The sequence below is a fragment of the Paramormyrops kingsleyae genome, chromosome 20, assembly GCF_048594095.1.
Source record: "Paramormyrops kingsleyae isolate MSU_618 chromosome 20, PKINGS_0.4, whole genome shotgun sequence".
NCBI lineage: Eukaryota > Metazoa > Chordata > Actinopteri > Osteoglossiformes > Mormyridae > Paramormyrops > Paramormyrops kingsleyae.
The window spans coordinates 23,758,523-23,778,491 of record NC_132816.1 but is presented as its reverse complement, the minus strand read 5'-3'; the positions used below and the strand labels follow the sequence as shown (position 1 = coordinate 23,778,491).

At 41.6% G+C, this 19,969-nt stretch overlaps 1 protein-coding gene across 23 annotated transcripts in view; it reads right to left on the bottom strand.

Annotated features, from left to right (window-relative positions):
* Positions 1-738: 738 nt before the first annotated feature.
* Positions 739-19,969, bottom strand: part of LOC111858153 (neurexin-1a-like) — a 103,339-nt gene continuing 84,108 nt past the window's right edge. For 16 of the 23 annotated variants that reach the window (XM_023839640.2, XM_023839649.2, XM_023839654.2 and 13 more), the window contains 4 exons: positions 19,600-19,689; positions 17,882-18,192; positions 3,523-3,601; positions 739-2,463 (listed from right to left, as the gene is read on the bottom strand). In XM_023839640.2, coding sequence (XP_023695408.1) covers positions 2,156-2,463; positions 3,523-3,601; positions 17,882-18,192; positions 19,600-19,689 — 788 coding nt within the window. In that variant the 3' untranslated portion in view covers positions 739-2,155. Of the gene's footprint in view, positions 2,464-3,522; positions 3,602-11,664; positions 11,893-17,881; positions 18,193-19,599; positions 19,690-19,969 lie in introns of those variants that run through there. The other 7 variants (XM_023839661.2, XM_023839662.2, XM_072703668.1 and 4 more) reach the window with 2 other exon arrangements.

Below are 19,969 nucleotides of genomic sequence, written 5' to 3'. Positions count from 1 at the left end.
TCTTCTGCTGTAATATGCTGAAGGTGGGGTCAAAAGTGCAGGCTTATTCTGCTGTACCATGCTGAAAGTGGGGTCAAAGCTGGAGTCGTCTTCTGCTTTAACATGCTGAAGATGGGGTCAAAGGTGGAGGGTTCTGCTGCTGCACCATGTTGGAGGTGGGGTCAAAGCTGGAGTCATCTTCTGCTGTACCATGCTGAAGGTGGGGTCAAAGTTGGAGTCGTCTTCTGCTGCACCATGTTGGAGGTGGGGTCAAAGCAGGAGGCTTCTTATGCTGTACCGTGCTGAAGGTGGGATTAAAAATGTAGGTTTCTGCTGTACCGTGCGGAAGGTGGTGTCAATGGTGGGGTCTTCTTCTGCTGCACCATGCTGAAAGTAGAGTCAAAGATGGAGGCTTCTGCTGCTGCACCATGCTGAAAGTGGGGTCAAAGATGGAGGCTTCTTCTGCTGTACCATATTGAAGATGGGGTCAAAGCTGGAGGCTTCTGCTGCTGCACCATGCTGAAAGTGGGGTCAAAGCTGGAGTCATCTTCTGCTGTACCATGTTGGAGGTGGGGTCAAAGATGGAGGTTTCTGCTGCTGTATCGTGCTGAAGGTAGTCAACGCTTATCATGACCCACTTCCCACTTAAAGGGAATCTGGGCTGTGGTGGCAGCATAAAATGTACAATTTATAATAAAAAAATCCCCCATAATAATATCCAAAAATTTTATTCCAATAATTTCACCCTGTAGACTGACGTTCACTTTAGCAATATTTCATTTATTTAATTAAATTTCTCAAAACTGTTTTAAAGATAATTTTTTGCTTTGAGGTTGTTAAAGAATTGTAACAAAAACCAAAGCAAAATACTCTAGAAAATGTACATTTACAAATAAAATTAAAAAGAAAATGTAAAATTACCATCCTTTTATGGAGAATTTTATTCTCTTCATGTATATGGTTTATATTGAATACATGACAGCTGACATCTCACATATGTGTGAAAAAATATCATTGGGAACCTGATACCTCATGTGACTTCCTATGAGTGAGACCCTATGATATGATATATCACCTGACTTCCTGTCACCAAAACTATTTGGTTTCCTTGGTGTGATGAACATGATATACTTTTGTTGATTCCCAGTTAATTTTATCAACAGCTGAATGAGACAAAATATTTAGACATGGGCAGAAATAATTAACAGCTTGATAAAACACATATTTATAAACGCATAAAATGATACGTAACTGAATATTTGAAAGCAAATGCTATCATCAAAAACCAAACTTTTGTCAATACCATGAGTTAACATTTAATTTTTTATCATTTTGACAATTCTTCTCTTTTAATAAAAATTTGTGAAGAGCAGTTATACCGTAGCATCATCTATACAACAGGCTATAAAACACCACCAGCCACAATCCAGAAAGCACACAGAGATGTGTTTTACTGGATAGAAACATATATAATATAATATACTTTGCGTGCAAGGAGTTTTCCCCTCATCCCTGTCAAAAGAAACATAATCCTTAAACTTCACATTAGGATTCAAATTAAGGCTTCCATACTCTTTTTTTTCTAGACAACATTATTTGCTTTGTTTTTAAAACAAGTCTATTTAGTAACTGTTTTGACAGATTAGCTGGTTGGCATACTCTGGTCCTTTTCAGTTGCCTCTTCTGCTAGAAACAAAACAAAAGGGTTGATTCCACATACTTCTGGTTTGTTCCCCCAAACCAGTAATTGTGCACAGTTGCCCCAGAAACCCACAATAATAACACATTGATTAGTTTTTATATATATATATATATATATATATATGTATATATAAAATATCCCAGTAACACAAACAGAAGAAACATTATTGAAAACACTGGCATTTGGTCCCTTCACCCACCCACCACCCCTCACACACAATCACCCCCCTCCCAGATTGGCTGGTTACCCAGCAACAAGAATGGCAAACGGCTCATTTGCCGTGGTTTCTTTCAAGTTGAAAAGTATAGTTTTTTTTCTTTTTGATGTGCTGTTCTTTTTTGGATAGATGTGCTTCTGTATAACATATTAGTTCTTTTTACAGTAAACCAAGTTGAAAACAAAATAAAGAGTAATCTTGAGTTTTATTACTGTACAGAAGACGGCCTCTCCTTTTGGTGCTGAGACAGAGAAGCCTCAGACATAGTACTCCTTGTCCTTGTTCTTCTTGTTCTTGCTGGAGATCTTGATGCCACCTGGTGGTTTCTCCTTGACCACAGCACCATTGGGCTGCGTTGCAGAGTTGCTGATGTAGTTGCGGCTCTCATCCACATGGTAGGAGCCCTCGTCGCGGTTGCGGTATTTGTACATGGCGTAGAGCAGGATGAGGATGCAGAGCGCCGCGGCGGCCACGATGCCCACCACCATGCCTGTGGTGCTGCTGGACTCCCGGATCACTTCAGAGGGGCCTGGGTATCCCTTTGCTCCCGGAACAGTGGGGTTTGCTGTAAATGAGGACATCACAGATGGATTTAAAAAGATCATATCGCTGTCTGTATGGCAAATGATAACCTTAAAATGCAGAATTCAGTCTAAGGGCTATTTTAGCCTTTAAGTTAACAACTCTAGTCAGTCAAAATAACATGCTGTTATATTCAATATGTCTTGAAACAAACTATTGTATTATAGAATTGCTATATAAAATAAGGTTATATTATTAGCATTATATGCTGCAAAATAATAGATCTGTAATTGAATTATATAGCATTTCATAATTGTATATCCTAACATAGAACATATGTTACTTGCACGAAAGTAACAACAGCACATCTACTGGACACTTTTTGTCATTATTCTTAATTTACCAAACAGAATCCTACAAATGGTTTCAGGTGTGCGATAACACTGCAGACACACAAGGCACAGCTTGGTGGTAGCATAAGAACGTAAGACAGTACATCCCTAACCCTAACCCTGATTTATGTTATCAAGACACTGCATGTAAGACCTGCAGTCCATCACTGCTCTGGCTGATTGACAAGGGCTGCACATCTTCAGCAGACTAGGTAGCTGCTACCTGCCAATGTTTGTGCATTCATGTGATCAAACAGGCTGGAACCAACCGGGCCCTTAATTCCACCCACCTGGAGGGCACTAATTACCCCAGATGGTTCCATTCAGGCTCCATCTGATAAAGTAAAAGATTACCATCTAAACCCTAGCCAAAGACACTGATTCTTGAACAGGGCACCCCACTGCTGACTGCTTTAGCTGATTTCAACCTCTGAACTGGTAGAGATAGAGAGTGACTGGTGGGCTCACTGGCTGAAAGGTTCAAATATTTTAATTCCTTTCACACGATACTGGTCTACTATAGGACCATTAAAGCTCTTGTTTCAAAGTACACGTACTATTATGTGCTAATTTAAAGGGCTCACCTTAAGATAGACATTATGTTTGCAGTTCGAATCCTTTTTAAAAATGCATTTTAAACTAAAGGTGCCCTTTTTATTATGATTGTGACTGATGGATGTACTACATGTATTGTGACTAATCTAACCCACCTGAACTTGGCTCACAAGGGTCAATGTCCTCATCATCACTGGGACATTCAGCTGATGCCACCAGCAGATCATCTGTTGGCTGTAGGGAGATAAGGGCAGGAATGGAGAATAAACACAGCTGTGAGCCGAAGACCCATAACAAGACATGTTACACAGACCCACTACTGCAGTCAAGACATGGCAACATCACAAGAAGAGAAATACAATAGCATTATAACAGAGGAAGACCAGTATCAGAACTGAAATCAAAATCAGGCATTTTTAAATGGCACAGTCATTTTGTACAAACCTGGCAAAGACAAGGTACAGACTGGACTTGAGAAGGACGAAAGAAGTAATCCATTTGAGGTCAACAGTAGACTAGTAAAAATTTCATAAAGCTGCTCACAAACACATATACTACATATTATCATCCTGTAATGCTGGTTTCATACACCTATATTAACATCTTGTAAAGCTGATCACGAACACCTATATTTTCATCTTGTAAAGCTGATCATAAACACCTTTCATCTTGTAAAGCAGGTTTTAAACACCTATAATAACACATCTCCAGCACATTAAACATTTTGATGACTGGCATATACAAGTATAACTACAGTCTCTTGAATAGGACTCATACCAAAAAGCTCACTCAGATTGCTAGTTTAACATCTAATATATTTTAATTGCATATACAATTGTCAGGATCAGTGCCCATCTAACCCTGTCCTACGTGTCTTGTCCCCATTTGGCCAGCAAGTGTCGCTGGCTATCCTGTTCCCTCCTCTGTTTTGTAGCCCTTCAGTTCCTAGTGTGTTTCCCTACTCCCCGGGCCCCTGTGTAGCTTAATGGGCTGAGTGGTCAGCCATCATTCTGACTCCATTTTGTTGTGAGCTCGAGGCTCATCAGAGGCCAGCCACAACTAGTTTTGTTTCCTGTGTCTAATATTTGTTTTGTTCTATTGGTTTATTATGGGTATGTATTCCACTTACTCTCCCTTGTGTTTGTTTCCTGTTTTCTGGTTGTATTATGTTCAGTTTTCCTTGTTTTAGTTTCCCTTGCTGTTTTTACCTGCTGTATCAAATAATTGACTTCACCTGCTCCTTGTTGTCCTTAGTTCCTTATGGCCCACTCCTGCCCCTTGTTAGTCCTAGTTATCTGTGTATTTAAGTACATGCCTTTCTTTGATTTTCTCAGTCAATCATTGTAGTTGTTACTGTGTATTTGTAGCTGTGGTTGTTTCCCAGTCTTGCTCTCAGTTTTTGCTCAGTTCCCTAGTGCATTACTTTGTGGTTCTTTTAGTTATTTCTTATTTTTCCTGTTTTGTTCTTGATCCCTTGTGGACACTTTATTTTATGGTTTTCCCCTTTTGTGTTCTGTTTTGGTTAATAAACCCTGTTTTTTTGTGAGCCACTGCATGCATCATCCCTCTTTCCCCTCCTTTGCCATGCCCTGCCATAACAACAATATTGCCAAATGTTTACAATATGTTTGCTGTTATTATTGGTGAAGTGCATGAAATTTGACAGGAAACATTTTTGCAATACAACATTCTGCAAGTGTTGTAAACTGGTCATTATGGGCAGCATATGTGCGATATCCTTGGCTGCGCGCTGAAGGTCCGACCATCGGGATTACATGCCACAGGTATAAGTTATGGCTCACATCAAAGTTCATGAAACTCTATTTTGAGTAAAACAGCTAATCTGATCTACCATTTCCGTAGGCATCAGTGTTTCAGAAGTGAATCTGAAGTGAGAAATCACTCTTATAACACACCTTCCACAATCCTCAAACAGATTCAAAGCTGATGTTCTTCCCAAAAGTGTCAGCTCATGTTTCCAGGTGGCTGATACAGTCTTTGTGTTATAAAGGCCATCAGATCTAAAATGCTACCAGAGACCCTGGATGCTGTTCGGCCTGCCCATTTTCTGCAACTCCACCTATTGGCCAGGAAACTGCCCACAAATCATGACACCACACACTGTCCCCAGCACCTCCCACGCATCATTTCACACCTTCCAAGATATGTGATCAAGTAAAAGTAAAGTGGGAGAGAACAGAAGGGAATCATGATGGAAAGTGTAGAACTGTGAAAAGAGAAAGATGGAGAAAGATGAAGAGAATTACACAAATGAAGGCAAGGAGAGACACTGGCCACTTCTGTTTTAGGAGCACTGTACAAAAAAGCACACGAAACGTGAACTTGGGCCAGTTTCTGAGGTTACCTAATGGTAACCAGGATCTTACACTATTCAGGAACATACAAAGTGTCATTCCCGGCATTCTCTCTGTTCAGCCACGTTATCACCCCACCATATCTGTAAAAGCCTTGGAATAAGCTTGTCAAGCTTCTGAGTATTTGATCTAAGCCTCTGCAAGTAGGACACTGCGGGTGAATAATTCAAGCCTTCCGCAAAGCCTCCTCAGAACACTGCCGGCTCAGAACACCTGGGACGGAATGCAGTGGAATGCAGCTGCCAGTGTTCCAGTTCTGAGTTTGATTTCAAATTGCAAATGGCTCCATTAAAAAGCTATGCTGCCTTGATTACTTTTATTGCAATGAACATTCAGGCTGTGGTCATAAGCTAGACATTGGCTTGTCGGGACTACCCAGTTCTAGGTTACTGATTGCAATTCAAACCCATATGGATTATAATGCTCCAATAAGGTGAATACGAGAAAGAAACCCAACCATAAGAAGCATTCTTCAAGAAAGAAAAAACACAATTTATTTTTTTATTATTCCCAGTAGGTTACAGGAAGATAGTGATACAGCCAATGTGCCACTATACACACTCCTCTCTGTCCATATTATGTATGTGTTCATGTGGTTCAGGCTTTTCGGTGTATAAATGTTGAGCTTGCAGCAGATACATTATGTATACTGAGTTCCAAACTGACTCTGATCCAAAAAGGTCTTGCATCAAAAATGCTTTTTCAACTACGTCATGTAGGATAGTCAGTATATAAATTTTTTATTGAAGGAAGCTCAGTGATAGCAGAATGGTTAATGATTTACATGTTTTACTGGGAACGAAGCCAGCTTCCTCCCTTTCATCATCACTTAGTGCTGGTGGGTAGAAGCTGACTGTTTAATTTATGGAGCACAGTGACTAGGGGAGGGTGGATGGAAGGGCCACCTATGGGGAGGTGAGTGGTGGAGGTGTGCATCATGCCTGAAGCTGCCTGAGAACTCCTCTAGTGCTTAGCCACTGTGCATCTCTCATTGGACCTGCTGGGCTCAGACACAGTTGTTAAGATTCTACATGTCCGTAGTGACCCATGATGAGGAAGCCTCCCCTGGTTTACGCTCAGCTGCTGGCTGACATTCGGCGGGGAGCCTGCACAAGATGTAACTAGGCACATAGTCAGCTTATAAAATTACTAGTTTAAACTCCCCTCAAAATCTGCTTCAGCCCCCTGGTGAGCAAAATCTATGAAACAGGACCCATTGATCGGTGAAATCTATCAACTCAATGTAGGGTAGAGTCACCAGACCCCCCAAGGAATTTATTTTTGGTCACAGGCTGAGGTACACATACACAATCATCCATAACATTAAAACCACTGACAGGTGAGGCAAATATCATCGAATATCATTAAGGGTGCCATTATATATTAGGCTAGGGAATGGTCAGTTTTTAAATTTTATGTGTGGTAAGCAGGAAAAATGGGCTAGCGTAAGGATATGAGCAACTGTGACAAGGGCCAAATCGTGATGCCTAGATAAGTGGGTCAGAGCATCTCCATCCAAGGAAGGCCAACTGGCAAACTGGCAACAGGGTAATGGGTACTCAGTGCTCATTGATGTGCATGGGGAGCAAACGGTAGCCTGTCTGGTCAGATCCCACAGGAGAGCTACTGTAGCAGAAATTGCTGAAAAAAAATTATGTTGACTATGATAGAAAGGTATCAGAGCATACAGTGCAGTTCACTGCGTATAGTCACAGACTGGTCAAAGTGCCCATGCTGAGCCCTGCCCACCACCAAAAGCCTATAATGGACATGTGAGCGTCAGAACTGGACCATGGAGCAATGGAAGAAGGTAGCCTCGTCTGATAAGTCACATTTTCTGCCACATGATATGGACGGCATGTGTGTCTTTTACTGGAATAGAGATGGCACCATGATGCACTATGGGAAGATGGCAAGTCGGTAGAGGTAGTGTGATGCTCTGGGCAATGTTCTGTTGGGAAACCTTGGGTACTGGCATTCATGTGGATGTTTTGACTTGTACCTCCTATCTAAACATTGCTGTAGACCAAGTACACCCATTCAAGGCAATGGTATTTCTCAATGGCAGTGGCCTCTTTCAGCAGGATAATGTACCCTGTCACACTGCAAAAATTGTTCAGGAATGAAAAACAGGTCATGGTGTTGACTTGGCCTTAAATTCCCCAGATCTCAATCCGATCGAGCATCTGCAGAATCTGTTGGACAAACAAATCTGATCCTTTGAGGCCCCACCTCACAACTTGCCCCACACACAGGATGTCATGCATGTTCTTGCGCAGCGTTTGTGAAATGACAGGGACTTTATTACAGGAGCAAACACTCGAACAGAAACATGAACCAAAGGACCACGAGGAGTGAAAACGGGAGGCAGAGTGGACAAGGCAGGAGGGATAAGGACTAACTGAGACAGTGGGAAGATTAAGGGCTAAACACCTACACTGAAGACTGACATAGCTCACAAGAGGGTACTGGCATGCAGCTCAAATAATGGCTGACTCAGGATCATGGTGAAGGTAGCTACTTATTTAGCAAGGGAAGACAATGAGGGTAAACTAGAAGTAGGTATGGGTCACTGACAAAACACTGAACACTAGGAACCATACAAAACAAAAAGCAGGTAAGGATAATGGGAGTCAGAGAGAAGGAAACAGGAAGGCCAAATGGGAAAACAATAGGGCTGATGAAGATAGATCATCACACAGGATTTAAATGATCTGCTGCTAATGTATTGGTGCCAGATACCATGGGACACCTTCAGAGGTCTAGTTGAGTCCATGCCTCGATGGGTCAGAGCTGTTTTGGTGGGTGACAATAGTGTTCATGTTATGGCTGATCTGTGTACATACCCCGATGCATCTTTTTGTGTTTTATCTAATCTGTATCTAATGGTCCAGCAACATTTGATCATGGGTTACATTCTTCATAATTAAATTATTTCACACTTGCCTTTTCCTCCTTTTTATCAAGGCTGAAATTTGGCTAAATTGCTGTTAATCATCTCCAGAAAGAGACAAAGTGAGATTTGAATATCTGAACGACTTGGCTGTGAGGCACTTATCTTATATGTTTCATCTTCTTCTTCACTTTGACATGTTGCTTTATTGTTGCCATGGTGATCAGGATACAGGTTATTAGAAATGAAGAGAAATGCAAACTATAACCAAGTTTCAGTCTGCAACAGTGAGCCTAGCATCTGAGCAGGAATATAAAATCAAAGATACAAGTTGTATTTCACCATATAGTCATTGTATTGTGAATATTCATGAAGGATCTTTGGTGCAGTTACATTGTTCCACAGTGATAAGTTGCATATGAAATACAATACAAAAAGAGGCAGAACAGACTGGTCAAAGTGCCCTGCCTAATCCTCTGTGTATGGTGACTAGACGTGCTAGCTACTCACAAATCGAATCATTTACATACCCATCATTAGTCTGCACTTGTACCAAATTACATCCAAATCAGACCATTACTTCTGGGTGCTTAACTTATTTTGTCACTGAGTGTACATTTCACTTCATTGTCGATCTGGTTTGTATTGGTGTGAGAAGAGCACTGATCACAACTGATACCAGCAGGCGAAGAAGTGAAACTAATGCAAGCTCCTGAAGTTCCTCAATGAAAGCATTGCTTCAGTAAAGTATCCAGCTGCATAGATATACATTCCTGTAATTTCTGTACATAGCTGATACATTGCTTATTTTCATAACTAAAGAAAACTTAAATCCATCCATCCATCTTACATAACCACAAATCCAACACAAGGTCACAAAGACCCTGGATCTCCCTGAATAAGGATAAGTTAGAACGAAATACATGTGTGGACACTCTACCCTCAGTTGAGTTCTCATGGGGAAATTCTGGGCCTAAGGCAGCAGGTGACGGTTTGGTAGTCCCATTCCATAGATATAAATGTGATTCAAACATGACAAGTCCTGCACTAGTGAGTTTACCAGTCATACGGTCTATCTGCCTCAGGTGATGGAGAACCTTGGTGAAATTACCTGCAGTCTGGATCACACACACATCCAGGATAGAGTATCACTTTAAGGTAGCAGGATATTCATTAGTGCAATCTGCTGATCATCAGAATGGCCATCACTGCTGCTGTGGAGTAAAAATCACATCACTGGGTCCCTCTGGGAGCCAGTGTCCCCAATGCCAAGCTAACAAAATACAGCCTCCAGCACACCAAGGCTGGGCCACACTTTCAGTCCAGGGGAATCTGATTAAAACTCCACTAAGAGCCAATAAATTCAGCTCAGGAAATGGGATTATCATAATTTTTATTATCAGGAAAGAATTGAAAGGAAAGGGTCTAATATGGGTTTTGCTTTACAGTTGTTTTATATAACCAGGTACCCTCATAAAATAATTAACATTCCTGGTATTTTACATTTTTTTTGGGGTGGGGGGGGGGGGGGGGGTGGGGGCTGTGCCTCTTAACCAGTAGCTCACCTGTATGTTCCCAGGGACAGAATGAGTACTCAGTACATGTAACCCTGTACTTGGAATTAAACACAGCAAACCACAGAAATGCCATAAAAGGTCTTACTTGACCAGCTTGCCTTTACTGTAACCCAACATTCAGCAGCTGCCGCCCATGACGATGTGATGAGAAACAAAGAAGCTGGACTTGTGCAGATGATCTGAGCTGCATCCAGCCCCCACTTTCAGTATAAACCTGGTGCTGGAGGGATGCACTATTCTATTCACACGAACCGAACCCCCCCAAAAGGGAGGCAAACACAGACCCTCCATCTACTCACATGAACCCCCCACTCCCCCCACACATGGAGGCATGAACAGACCCTCTATGTACTCACACAACACCCCCCCCCCCACACACACGGAGGCATGCACAGACCCTCTATCCACTCACACGAACCCCCACTCCCGACGCCCCCCCACACGCAGAGGCATGCACAGACACTCTATCTACTCACACGAACCCCCACTCCCGACGCCCCCCCACACGCAGAGGCATGCACAGACCCTCTATCTACTCACACTAACCCCACCCCCCCCACACATGGAGGCATGCACAGACACTCTATCTACTCACACTAACCCCCCTCACACACGGAAGCATGCACAGACACTCTATCTACTCACACGAACCCCCACTCCCGACGCCCCCCCACACGCAGAGGCATGCACAGACACTCTATCTACTCACACGAACCCCCACTCCCGACGCCCCCCCACATGCAGAGGCATGCACAGACACTCTATCTACTCACACGAACCCCCACTCCCGACGCCCCCCCACATGCAGAGGCATGCACAGACACTCTATCTACTCACACGAACCCCCCTCACACACGGAGGCATGCACAGACACTCTATCTACTCACACAAACCCCCACTCCCGACGCCCCCCCACACGCAGAGGCATGCACAGACACTCTATCTACTCACACAAACCCCCACTCCCGACGCCCCCCCACATGCAGAGGCATGCACAGACACTCTATCTACTCACACTAACCCCCCACACACACGGAGGCATGCACAGGCACTCTATCTACTCACACGAACCCCCACTCCCGACGCCCCCCCACATGCAGAGGCATGCACAGACCCTCTATCTACTCACACTAACCCCCCCCACACATGGAGGCATGCACAGACCCTCTATCTACTCACACAAACCCCACCCCCCCACACACGGATGCATGCACAGACCTCTATCTACTCACATGAACCCCCCACCCCCACACACATGGAGACATGTACAGACCCTCTATCTACTCACACAAACCCCACCCCCCCCCACACACACACGGAGGCATGCACAGACCCTCCATCTATTCACACGAGCTGCTGAAAAAGCCACAGTAAACCCCCAACCCCCACCACCCCAATGTCCTCCCAGCACGAGGACTCTGCGGTCCAAAAGGAGCACGGGAGGCAGGCTACCTGCGAGGAGAGGCAGTGCCACCTGGCATCCATGGCGCTGGGCTACCAGCCGTGTCTTACACACGCTGCTCTCTGATGCACTGCTGCTGGGCCGCTGGCTCCCTGGGCTACGGGCACATTCACTCCATCCTCAGTAGCGGCTAGCGCTGCTGAGGACGCTCCGCTCTGGGCAGGGACATGAGGAGGATAAACGGTCTGCGTATCAGCAGAGCCTATCAGTGCCTTTGTGCGGCGAGGAGAGAGAGAGCCAGAGCCAGAGCTGCACACTGCCAGCAACTCTGCTCAGATCATGTGACCCACGGCATCCAATAGCAAGCCACTAAGCTCACACTGCCAGCCCAGTGATGGGAGGCTCAGTATGTGTCTGACTGTGGAAGAGAGGCAGGCAATGTATGGAATCCAGGCCAACCAACGATCCGTCACCCAAATCACAGGGCCAGCCAGTGATCCGGCACCCAAATCACAGGGCCAGCCAGCGATCCAGCACCCAAATCACAGGAGCAAATCATAGGAGCACTGAAGAGTGTTGGATGTCAACAAAATCATTCTTACCATGTTTTCTATTCAATGATATGAGGCATCAGAGTAAGAAATGCAGTTTCCATGGTCATCCACAAAAACCTACACCGTCACTGTTCTGTTCCACACAAAGCTGGTTATGAACATCAACGCTGACAATCTAAATGAGCTCTATTCTATAACCGGTGCTTTTCTGTGTTTGCGGAATTTACACCTTCATCTGTACACACAGAGAAATTATACCTGAGAATGGGGAAAATTAATAAATAAATATGCACAATGTGCAAACACATTAGGAATACCACCTCTGACCAGTGTGTAACAATGACACCCTTAAGGCTACTTAGCACACGAACAAAGCTGTGTAATCTCAGTAATTAGCATCTGTGTTGCTGTGTCTCCTTGTTTTTGCGCCCCAGTCATAGACCCAGGCCAGGCATTTAGGACCCTCCTCACCTTCCACAACAGAGCTCTACAGAAATACCATCTTTAGTCTATAGAACACGAGTGTCAGGTTGCCATGGCAATGTGCTGTGTTGGAGAACATTTCAAGGTTCAAGGTATTTTACTGTGTGTGCTTCTTGCAAACAGTAGTTCCAGAAAAAAAACAAGACAATAAATATATAACAAAATACACAATAAGTTCACCAGCTAACAATAAATAATAAATCACAAATAACACAAGATAATACCACCATAGGGTATATATGAACAAAAGAATTGTACAGGAAGCAGTTTCTTGGGAATAGAGTGACATTGTGTTCTGTGGTCATGTGGTAATAATAATAAGTGACACTTCATTGATCTGTCTTTATGCCTCCCCTCAACTTGCTCTATTTTGTAGAGTAAGTTGTCTGTGAAGGGCAGGCACCTGTACCGGTGCCCAAGTGGCTGAGGGTTAAGGGCCTAGGATACTTAAGTTGCGGACACCGTCCACAGCATCCCCAGCAAGGAAAATGGGACTTTGAAGAGCCTTGTGCTTCATGATGACCATCTTCTTAGTCTTGCTGATATTTTGGATATCTCCATTAACTAACTACTTTTTTCACAAGTAGTTGTGTCACGTGGCAAAATGTTACACTGTTTTTTTTCTTTGCAATGACTGGTACTTTCCATTTCCAAGTCTATCATTTCTGATTGGTGTTGAATTCACAGAACGTGTGGGTGGCTACAACGCCCTCGATGTCAATTGTGCAAATGCATCACATCACGCACTAGGCAGCTGAATGCCTGAAATTGGACTTGGAGAAGCAGGCAGGTCAGATATGAACCTTAGCAAAGATAGATATAGGAATCCATGGTTACATTTATGACTTTGAAACTCACAACTAAAACTTACACATTTGAGTGTAAGCTAAGAAAATCAAAACATTCACCCCTTCCAAGACGTCCAACAGCTGATATGGTGATGTACACTGTTTTTCTTTTGCTGCTATACTGCAGTTAATATACCTATGTTAATTCCACTTATATTCTATATATATATATATATATATATATAAAACACACTCTGCTAAGCCGATGGTGAGCATAAAATGCAACGAAATTTCGTTCTGTTGTGCACTATCCCGTGTATTTCTGAATGACAATAAAAGTGGCTATTCTATTCTATTCTAGCAATTTAAGGCTGTACATTCAGGTGAGAAGCTAGTACTGTAGGGACTGTAACGGCACACAAAAGTTTTGGTTTAATACAAACCTTGGTTTTGGTTCCATGGTTCAGTTTAGTTTCGGTACAGCAGGGAAAACTGAAATTATTTTGAAATTATTTATTACTAGGCCTAAGTATGAAGGCCTAAGTATGTGTGTGAATAACAAATCCACTTATTTGCACATTGTAAAAATGAATATGTAAAATAAATTTAAAAAATCAGAAATATAACATCATAACAAACATAATCATAAATCCTGTGTTCTCGACTGCTGAGTATGGTCACATATCGGTAGCGATAAACACCTCTCTAATAATTATGCTTTTAGCCTGGTCTGAATTTACTGGCAAAAGTGCCTTAAATGCCACAGGGAGACTAACTTGCAGAGGTTTCCTTGCTTCAGTCGTACACACTCGGATCACTTGTAGTCTCAAATGAGTTAGCACGTTGGATGTGTTTCATGCAACATATCTTGAAGTCTTCAATATTAATCTACTATGTAGAAAACAATAAAAATAAAGAAAAACCATTGAATGAAAAGGTGTGTCCAAGCTTTTGACTGGTAGTACATGAACCATTATGACTGATTAATGATGAACTAACATGGGATCAGTACATAACTAACACTTAATTAGTTTCACTTATGTGAATAAATGTATTCTTTCATTACATTGTGCGTGCCAAACTGAAAATGATGCACCAAATGGTGCCACACAAATATGTAGACTGTTACAACTTTGGTTGATGTTAATGGTAGATATCTGTTGGCCTATTGTTGGACATTAATTAGCTGACCTAAATGCAGAAAATGTTGACTTGATTGATATCCTTTTTTCACTTTCAGACAAGGGAATTTATGCTTCAATACTGTGGGTGTGGTTGCTACAGAGTTGGAAATTTTTTTGATAGGCAATCAATCTGAGATCTTTTTACTTAATCAAATTGCATGGGAGCACTTTTGTTCTTGCACAGATTTGTATCTGTCATTTTTTATTTTGTCGTAACCCTTCTTTTTCACACTGGAGTCAGTGTGCAGATCTATTCTTGGTTTACAAATAAAGAAAATCTTTTTGAAATTATATTGTGATTGTTATGAAATACATTTCAGAAAAAATATAGATTTTCATATTACTTTCAACATTGTGTTCCACTTGGAGTAGCTTCAGTGTACTCAGCCACATTTTCTCCCGGGCTTGTAGTGTACAGACCTTATTAAAAGAGTAGCTTCAATGCAGTCAGCCACATTTTCTCTGGAGCTTGTAGTGAATTTATGTACCTTATTAAAAGAGTAGCTTCAATGTAGTCAGCCACATTTTCTCTGGAGCTTGTAGTGAATTTATGTACCTTATTAAAAGAGTAGCTTCAATGTACTCCGCTATATTTTCTCTGGAGCTTGTAGTGTATTTATGTACCTTATTAAAAGAGTAGCTTCAATGTACTCCGCTATATTTTCTCTGGACCTTGTAGTGTATTTATGTACCTTTTTAAAAGAGCAGCTTAGCTGTAGCTTAACTACTTTTAAGAGTAGCTTGAAAAGCAACCAGTTTCCCCAAAACTGCAGACAGGTTACTTTACGAACCCAAATGGAAAAGTATTTAAATAGCCTAAGACTAGAGATGGGCGGTATGACCAAAAATTTATATCACGGTATTTTTGAAAATTACATCGGTTTCACAGTATATGACGGTTTTTATGACTGGGCCACTTTTTACAGGACACATTTTTGTTTTACGTTTTTGCATTGTTCCCACATTAACTATATAATTTTAATATTAGCTATTGTGCCTATCCGCTACCTTAATGATATGGCTAGCGTGTTTTTGGCTAATTGCTTATAGATAAGCGGCTAATGTTAAGGTGTGCGCCAGCCAAGTTAACATTTTTGATAAGTGTTTAACAGTTAAGTGTGGCTGGAACGCGAGCTTTACTAACCTTGCGAAATTTCTCATAAAGACCGGGATGTCGGTCTTTAAGATGCTTCGCGAAGTTTGATGTGCTACTTGACTTCGTTGCCACAACTTTGTAGCACTGTTTGCATAGAGGCTTATCGACATCCTTAGCCTTTCCATGCTCGTCTGCAAAATACTTCCAAATGGTATTTTTCTGTTTTTTTTCTTTTCTTTTACTAAAGCAGCTTGCGAAGTGCCTTCACCTGCAGCATATGCCATGTTCGGCCAACTCGGTATGTGTGTGTTAACCAGTGCGAGTGCGTTCAGTGACTATTGAGAGGAGGGAAGGGGCTGCGCGAGTGTGTGTGTGTGCATGTGTGCACATGTGCCTGCACTGTAGTGGTGCTGTGTGAAATGTGGCGAATGAGGCAAAAACCTCACTGTTGGTATCAATAATGGTGAAAATGAGTATCTAATCAGATACTAATTTTAATATCTATTAGAATCCGAGAATCGATTTTTTGACAACCCCAGTGTCTCATTATTTTCAACTCCAGCATCAGCTATATCTTCCGTTTGTGATCCTTCGCAGTACATTTTTATCGGTGCAGCAGTGAAAAAGGTCCCCCCCTAAACAGTTTCCAGCTGCGCCACTTTCTGAATGTTGTGTAGGGTATTTAAACCGGTACTGTGGTATAAGAAAAATTCATATCATAACAATAATTTAAAAAACGGTTTTCGGTATGAACCGGTATACCGCCCAACACTACCCAAGACTCTTGCATGTTTTACCCAGACCATATAAGCTCTTTATATGACACTCAAAAGAAAAGTACAATGCCTAGTATGTCCAGAATTCATGAAAAATATATGTGAAATGCTCACGCCGGAGCTCGCACAGAATGTGACATTTGCACAGAGAGTGACAAGTAAAAACTTTTTCTGTCTCGCATCGATGTCTAACAGAACATGATAAACAGTGTTGGGAGTAACGCATTACAAGAGTAATGAGTTACAGTAATGGATTACATTACTACGTTACAGCAAAAAGTAAGACACTACTTATCAATTTTCAGCAATATTTTACTTGGTACATGTTCAGTAATGCGTGCGTTACTATTCCTTTCCATATCATTTATCCAGTAAAAGGTCCCATTCTAAGTATAGTCCAGACCTACTCTGTTTCAAGATGTTAAATGAGTGGTTAATGCTCATAAATCCTCAAATGTCACAGAATCGAAGCACTTCTGGATTAATGAGTAGGCAAGAATTCCTGAGACTCAATTAGCAATGCAATCAATAACTACAAGAATTACTCCACTGCCGTGATTGCTGATGGGGGTGGCCAGTTTTCCACAGAAGAACATTAGTTATTCTTACATAATATCCATCCATCTATCTTTCATATCTGTTTAACCAGTTCCGGATCATGGCGGGTCTCCTGCCCATTTCAGGAAGCACAAGGCATACAGATGGGGACTTTAGAAGGCATGCTGGACTATTGCAGGTCACACATTCTCACAATTCTACACTTTAAATGATTCACCAAAGCACATGGTTTTGGACTGAGGCTGGAAACTGTGATATAGACCTTCATGAACACATGGTATCTAAAAAACTTAAAATGAAATAGAGGATTTATTTAGAAGTTGTCCATATCCACAGATGACAAGCCTGCACTTACACACTGATATGTTATAATGGTAACCACATAAGACAGGATGAAGCAACCTGGAGAGCCAACCTGACCTGCTGGGGGTCTCTGATGGTCATGAGAAGGTCAGAGGCATGCAGACTGTAAGGAAAGCCAATCTGACCTGCTGGGGGTCTCTGACAGTCAAGAGAAGGTCAGAGGCATGCAGACTGTAAGGAAAGCCAACCTGGAGTGCTGGGGGTCTCTGACGGTCATGAGAAGGTCAGAGGCATGCGGACTATAAGGAGAGCCAACCTGACCTGATGGGGGTCTCTGACGGTCAAGAGAAGGTCAGAGGCATGAAGACATAAGGAGAGCCAACCTGAACTGATGGGGGTCTCTGACGGTCAAGAGAAGGTCAGAGGCATGAGGACCATAAGGAGAGCCAACCTGACCTGCTTGGGGGTCTCTGATGGTCATGAGAAGGTCAGAGGCATGCGGACCGTAAGGAAAGCAAATCTGACCTGCTGAGGGTCTCGCGGGGCAGGCTGGTTTCTCCGGTTGGTGGCGGTCGTTGTGCTCATCCCGGTGAGGGAGGGGTGGCTGTCTGAACGGTTTCCTGCGGCACTGGACTGGGGTGTGTTGGAGGCCGGTGAGTCTCCCACAAGCCGTACACTGCCCTGAACCCTGATGTTGGAGTCTCCCTCAGCTGCCATGCTGAACACCTTGAGGCCATTGTAGTACATGCCTGAAAGCTGGCCCTGGAATGGGCGGTCACGGTCCAGGCCTCCCACCTTTATGGTGCTCTGACTGTTGAAGATGGTGAGTTGTCGCCCTGCAATATATCGCCACATAGAGGTAGGAGGTATGAATTTCAGTTTCAAATGATGGATCTAGAAAAAGTAACATAATCATGGCAGTAGAGGAACTTTTGTTCTTGGTATAATGAGAATGATAAAGTAACCATTGCTGTTGACAACAGTCATTTATCACCTTATTAATGATGAGATGCCTGTGAAATGCTGGCTAATAAATATGGTTTTGCTAAAAGGATAAGCTAAACCTTCACATTATGCAAATATGGGCTTCACCTCTGTGATGCCTACAAGAGTATGTGTACATTTAGATATACCAAAAACAAAATAGGGTTACATTAATTAATTCAATTATTGAAACCTTTTTGAACGGTAGTATAAGCATGGTTTTATTTGAACGTAGTTGTATCTTTCTGAAATTATTTCACTGACTTGCAGTAGAATTTGTTTTAGTTTAAAATGAATATTAATAAAGATTTCACACTGCCCATAAAACTAATCAGCTAAGGCTTTTGGTGGTCTGTGTTGATGACTCCTTAACTTCCTCTAGACTGTGTATATATAAAAATATAATCAAAGTAAAATAATGTGTAAATTCCATAAACTACAACAAACTGTGAAATAATAACAGCAAATTGGTGACATCACACATCACTGTGACATCATACAACACAAGTCCTGTGTTTCTATGGTGATGAATGAAATGGAGTCATGGTGACATAGAACAAAATGGCTGAGTGATGATGCTGCTCATGAACAATCACCTTCATCATGAAACACTGGTCATTCCAGTTCAAAGATTACTTTAGCACACACAGAGAGACATGCACTAATAATATTAATGTGTATGTACTCAAATATGTCTTAACTGTCCTCTTAATTGTCAGTAATTTCCATAATGTATTTAAATTGGTGTTAAAGGGACTTTGTTTCTCTAGTCAATACCGTACATATTTTCCATTCTATATGTGAGTGTTACAAATTTTAAAATGCGTGGTTTTCCACAATTCATAATAAAAAAACAGCACATAAATGCATAAAAGCTGTATGTCAAATTGTGTTCAACAGGATTTTAAAAAAAATTAAGGAAAGAATGCACATATGTATGCATAGATACACACATACACACATATATATGTGTGTGCGTGTGTGTACACATATGTATAGTTGTACTTGCTTTACTTAGGTTTGCATTTACTTACAGTCCCTTTAACCTGAACTTTATATGGAATTATATTTAACATACGGTGCATCATTACAATTTAGCACAACGTTACAACAAAGTGCCAGTATTTCAAACTATATTTTGATTTCCATTTTTATTGTTTAATTTTACTCATAATTTATTTTGGAGGTTTATCGGTGATGCAAACTTTGAGTCTTTTATGTTCAAATTAATTTTATTTGAAATTTTAATGTGTTTTTACCTTTGTCGAGTAGCCATTCGTCAACTACTCGACCGAGTCGATATGGGATTCGCTGTCTAGCAATCGCCAGGCGTTCGTTATCAATGTTGCCTTTAAAGTTTAAAGAGACATTTCATTGGTTAAAATATGTAAGATCAAATGTTAAGTCATAATACTTAAACTATACAATTGCCACATATTGTTTTCTGTTTTGAAAATTTAAAAAATTCCATCTACAACATTTCTCTTATCAAACTTTTCACTCAAACACCTATTTTTAATTATTTTATTAACAAAATTAATCCTATATTAATAGAATATTAGTAAGTTAAACCAATATCTATGTTAATAAACCTGAGGTATAAAACAAAACAAAAACCACCTTAAAAGA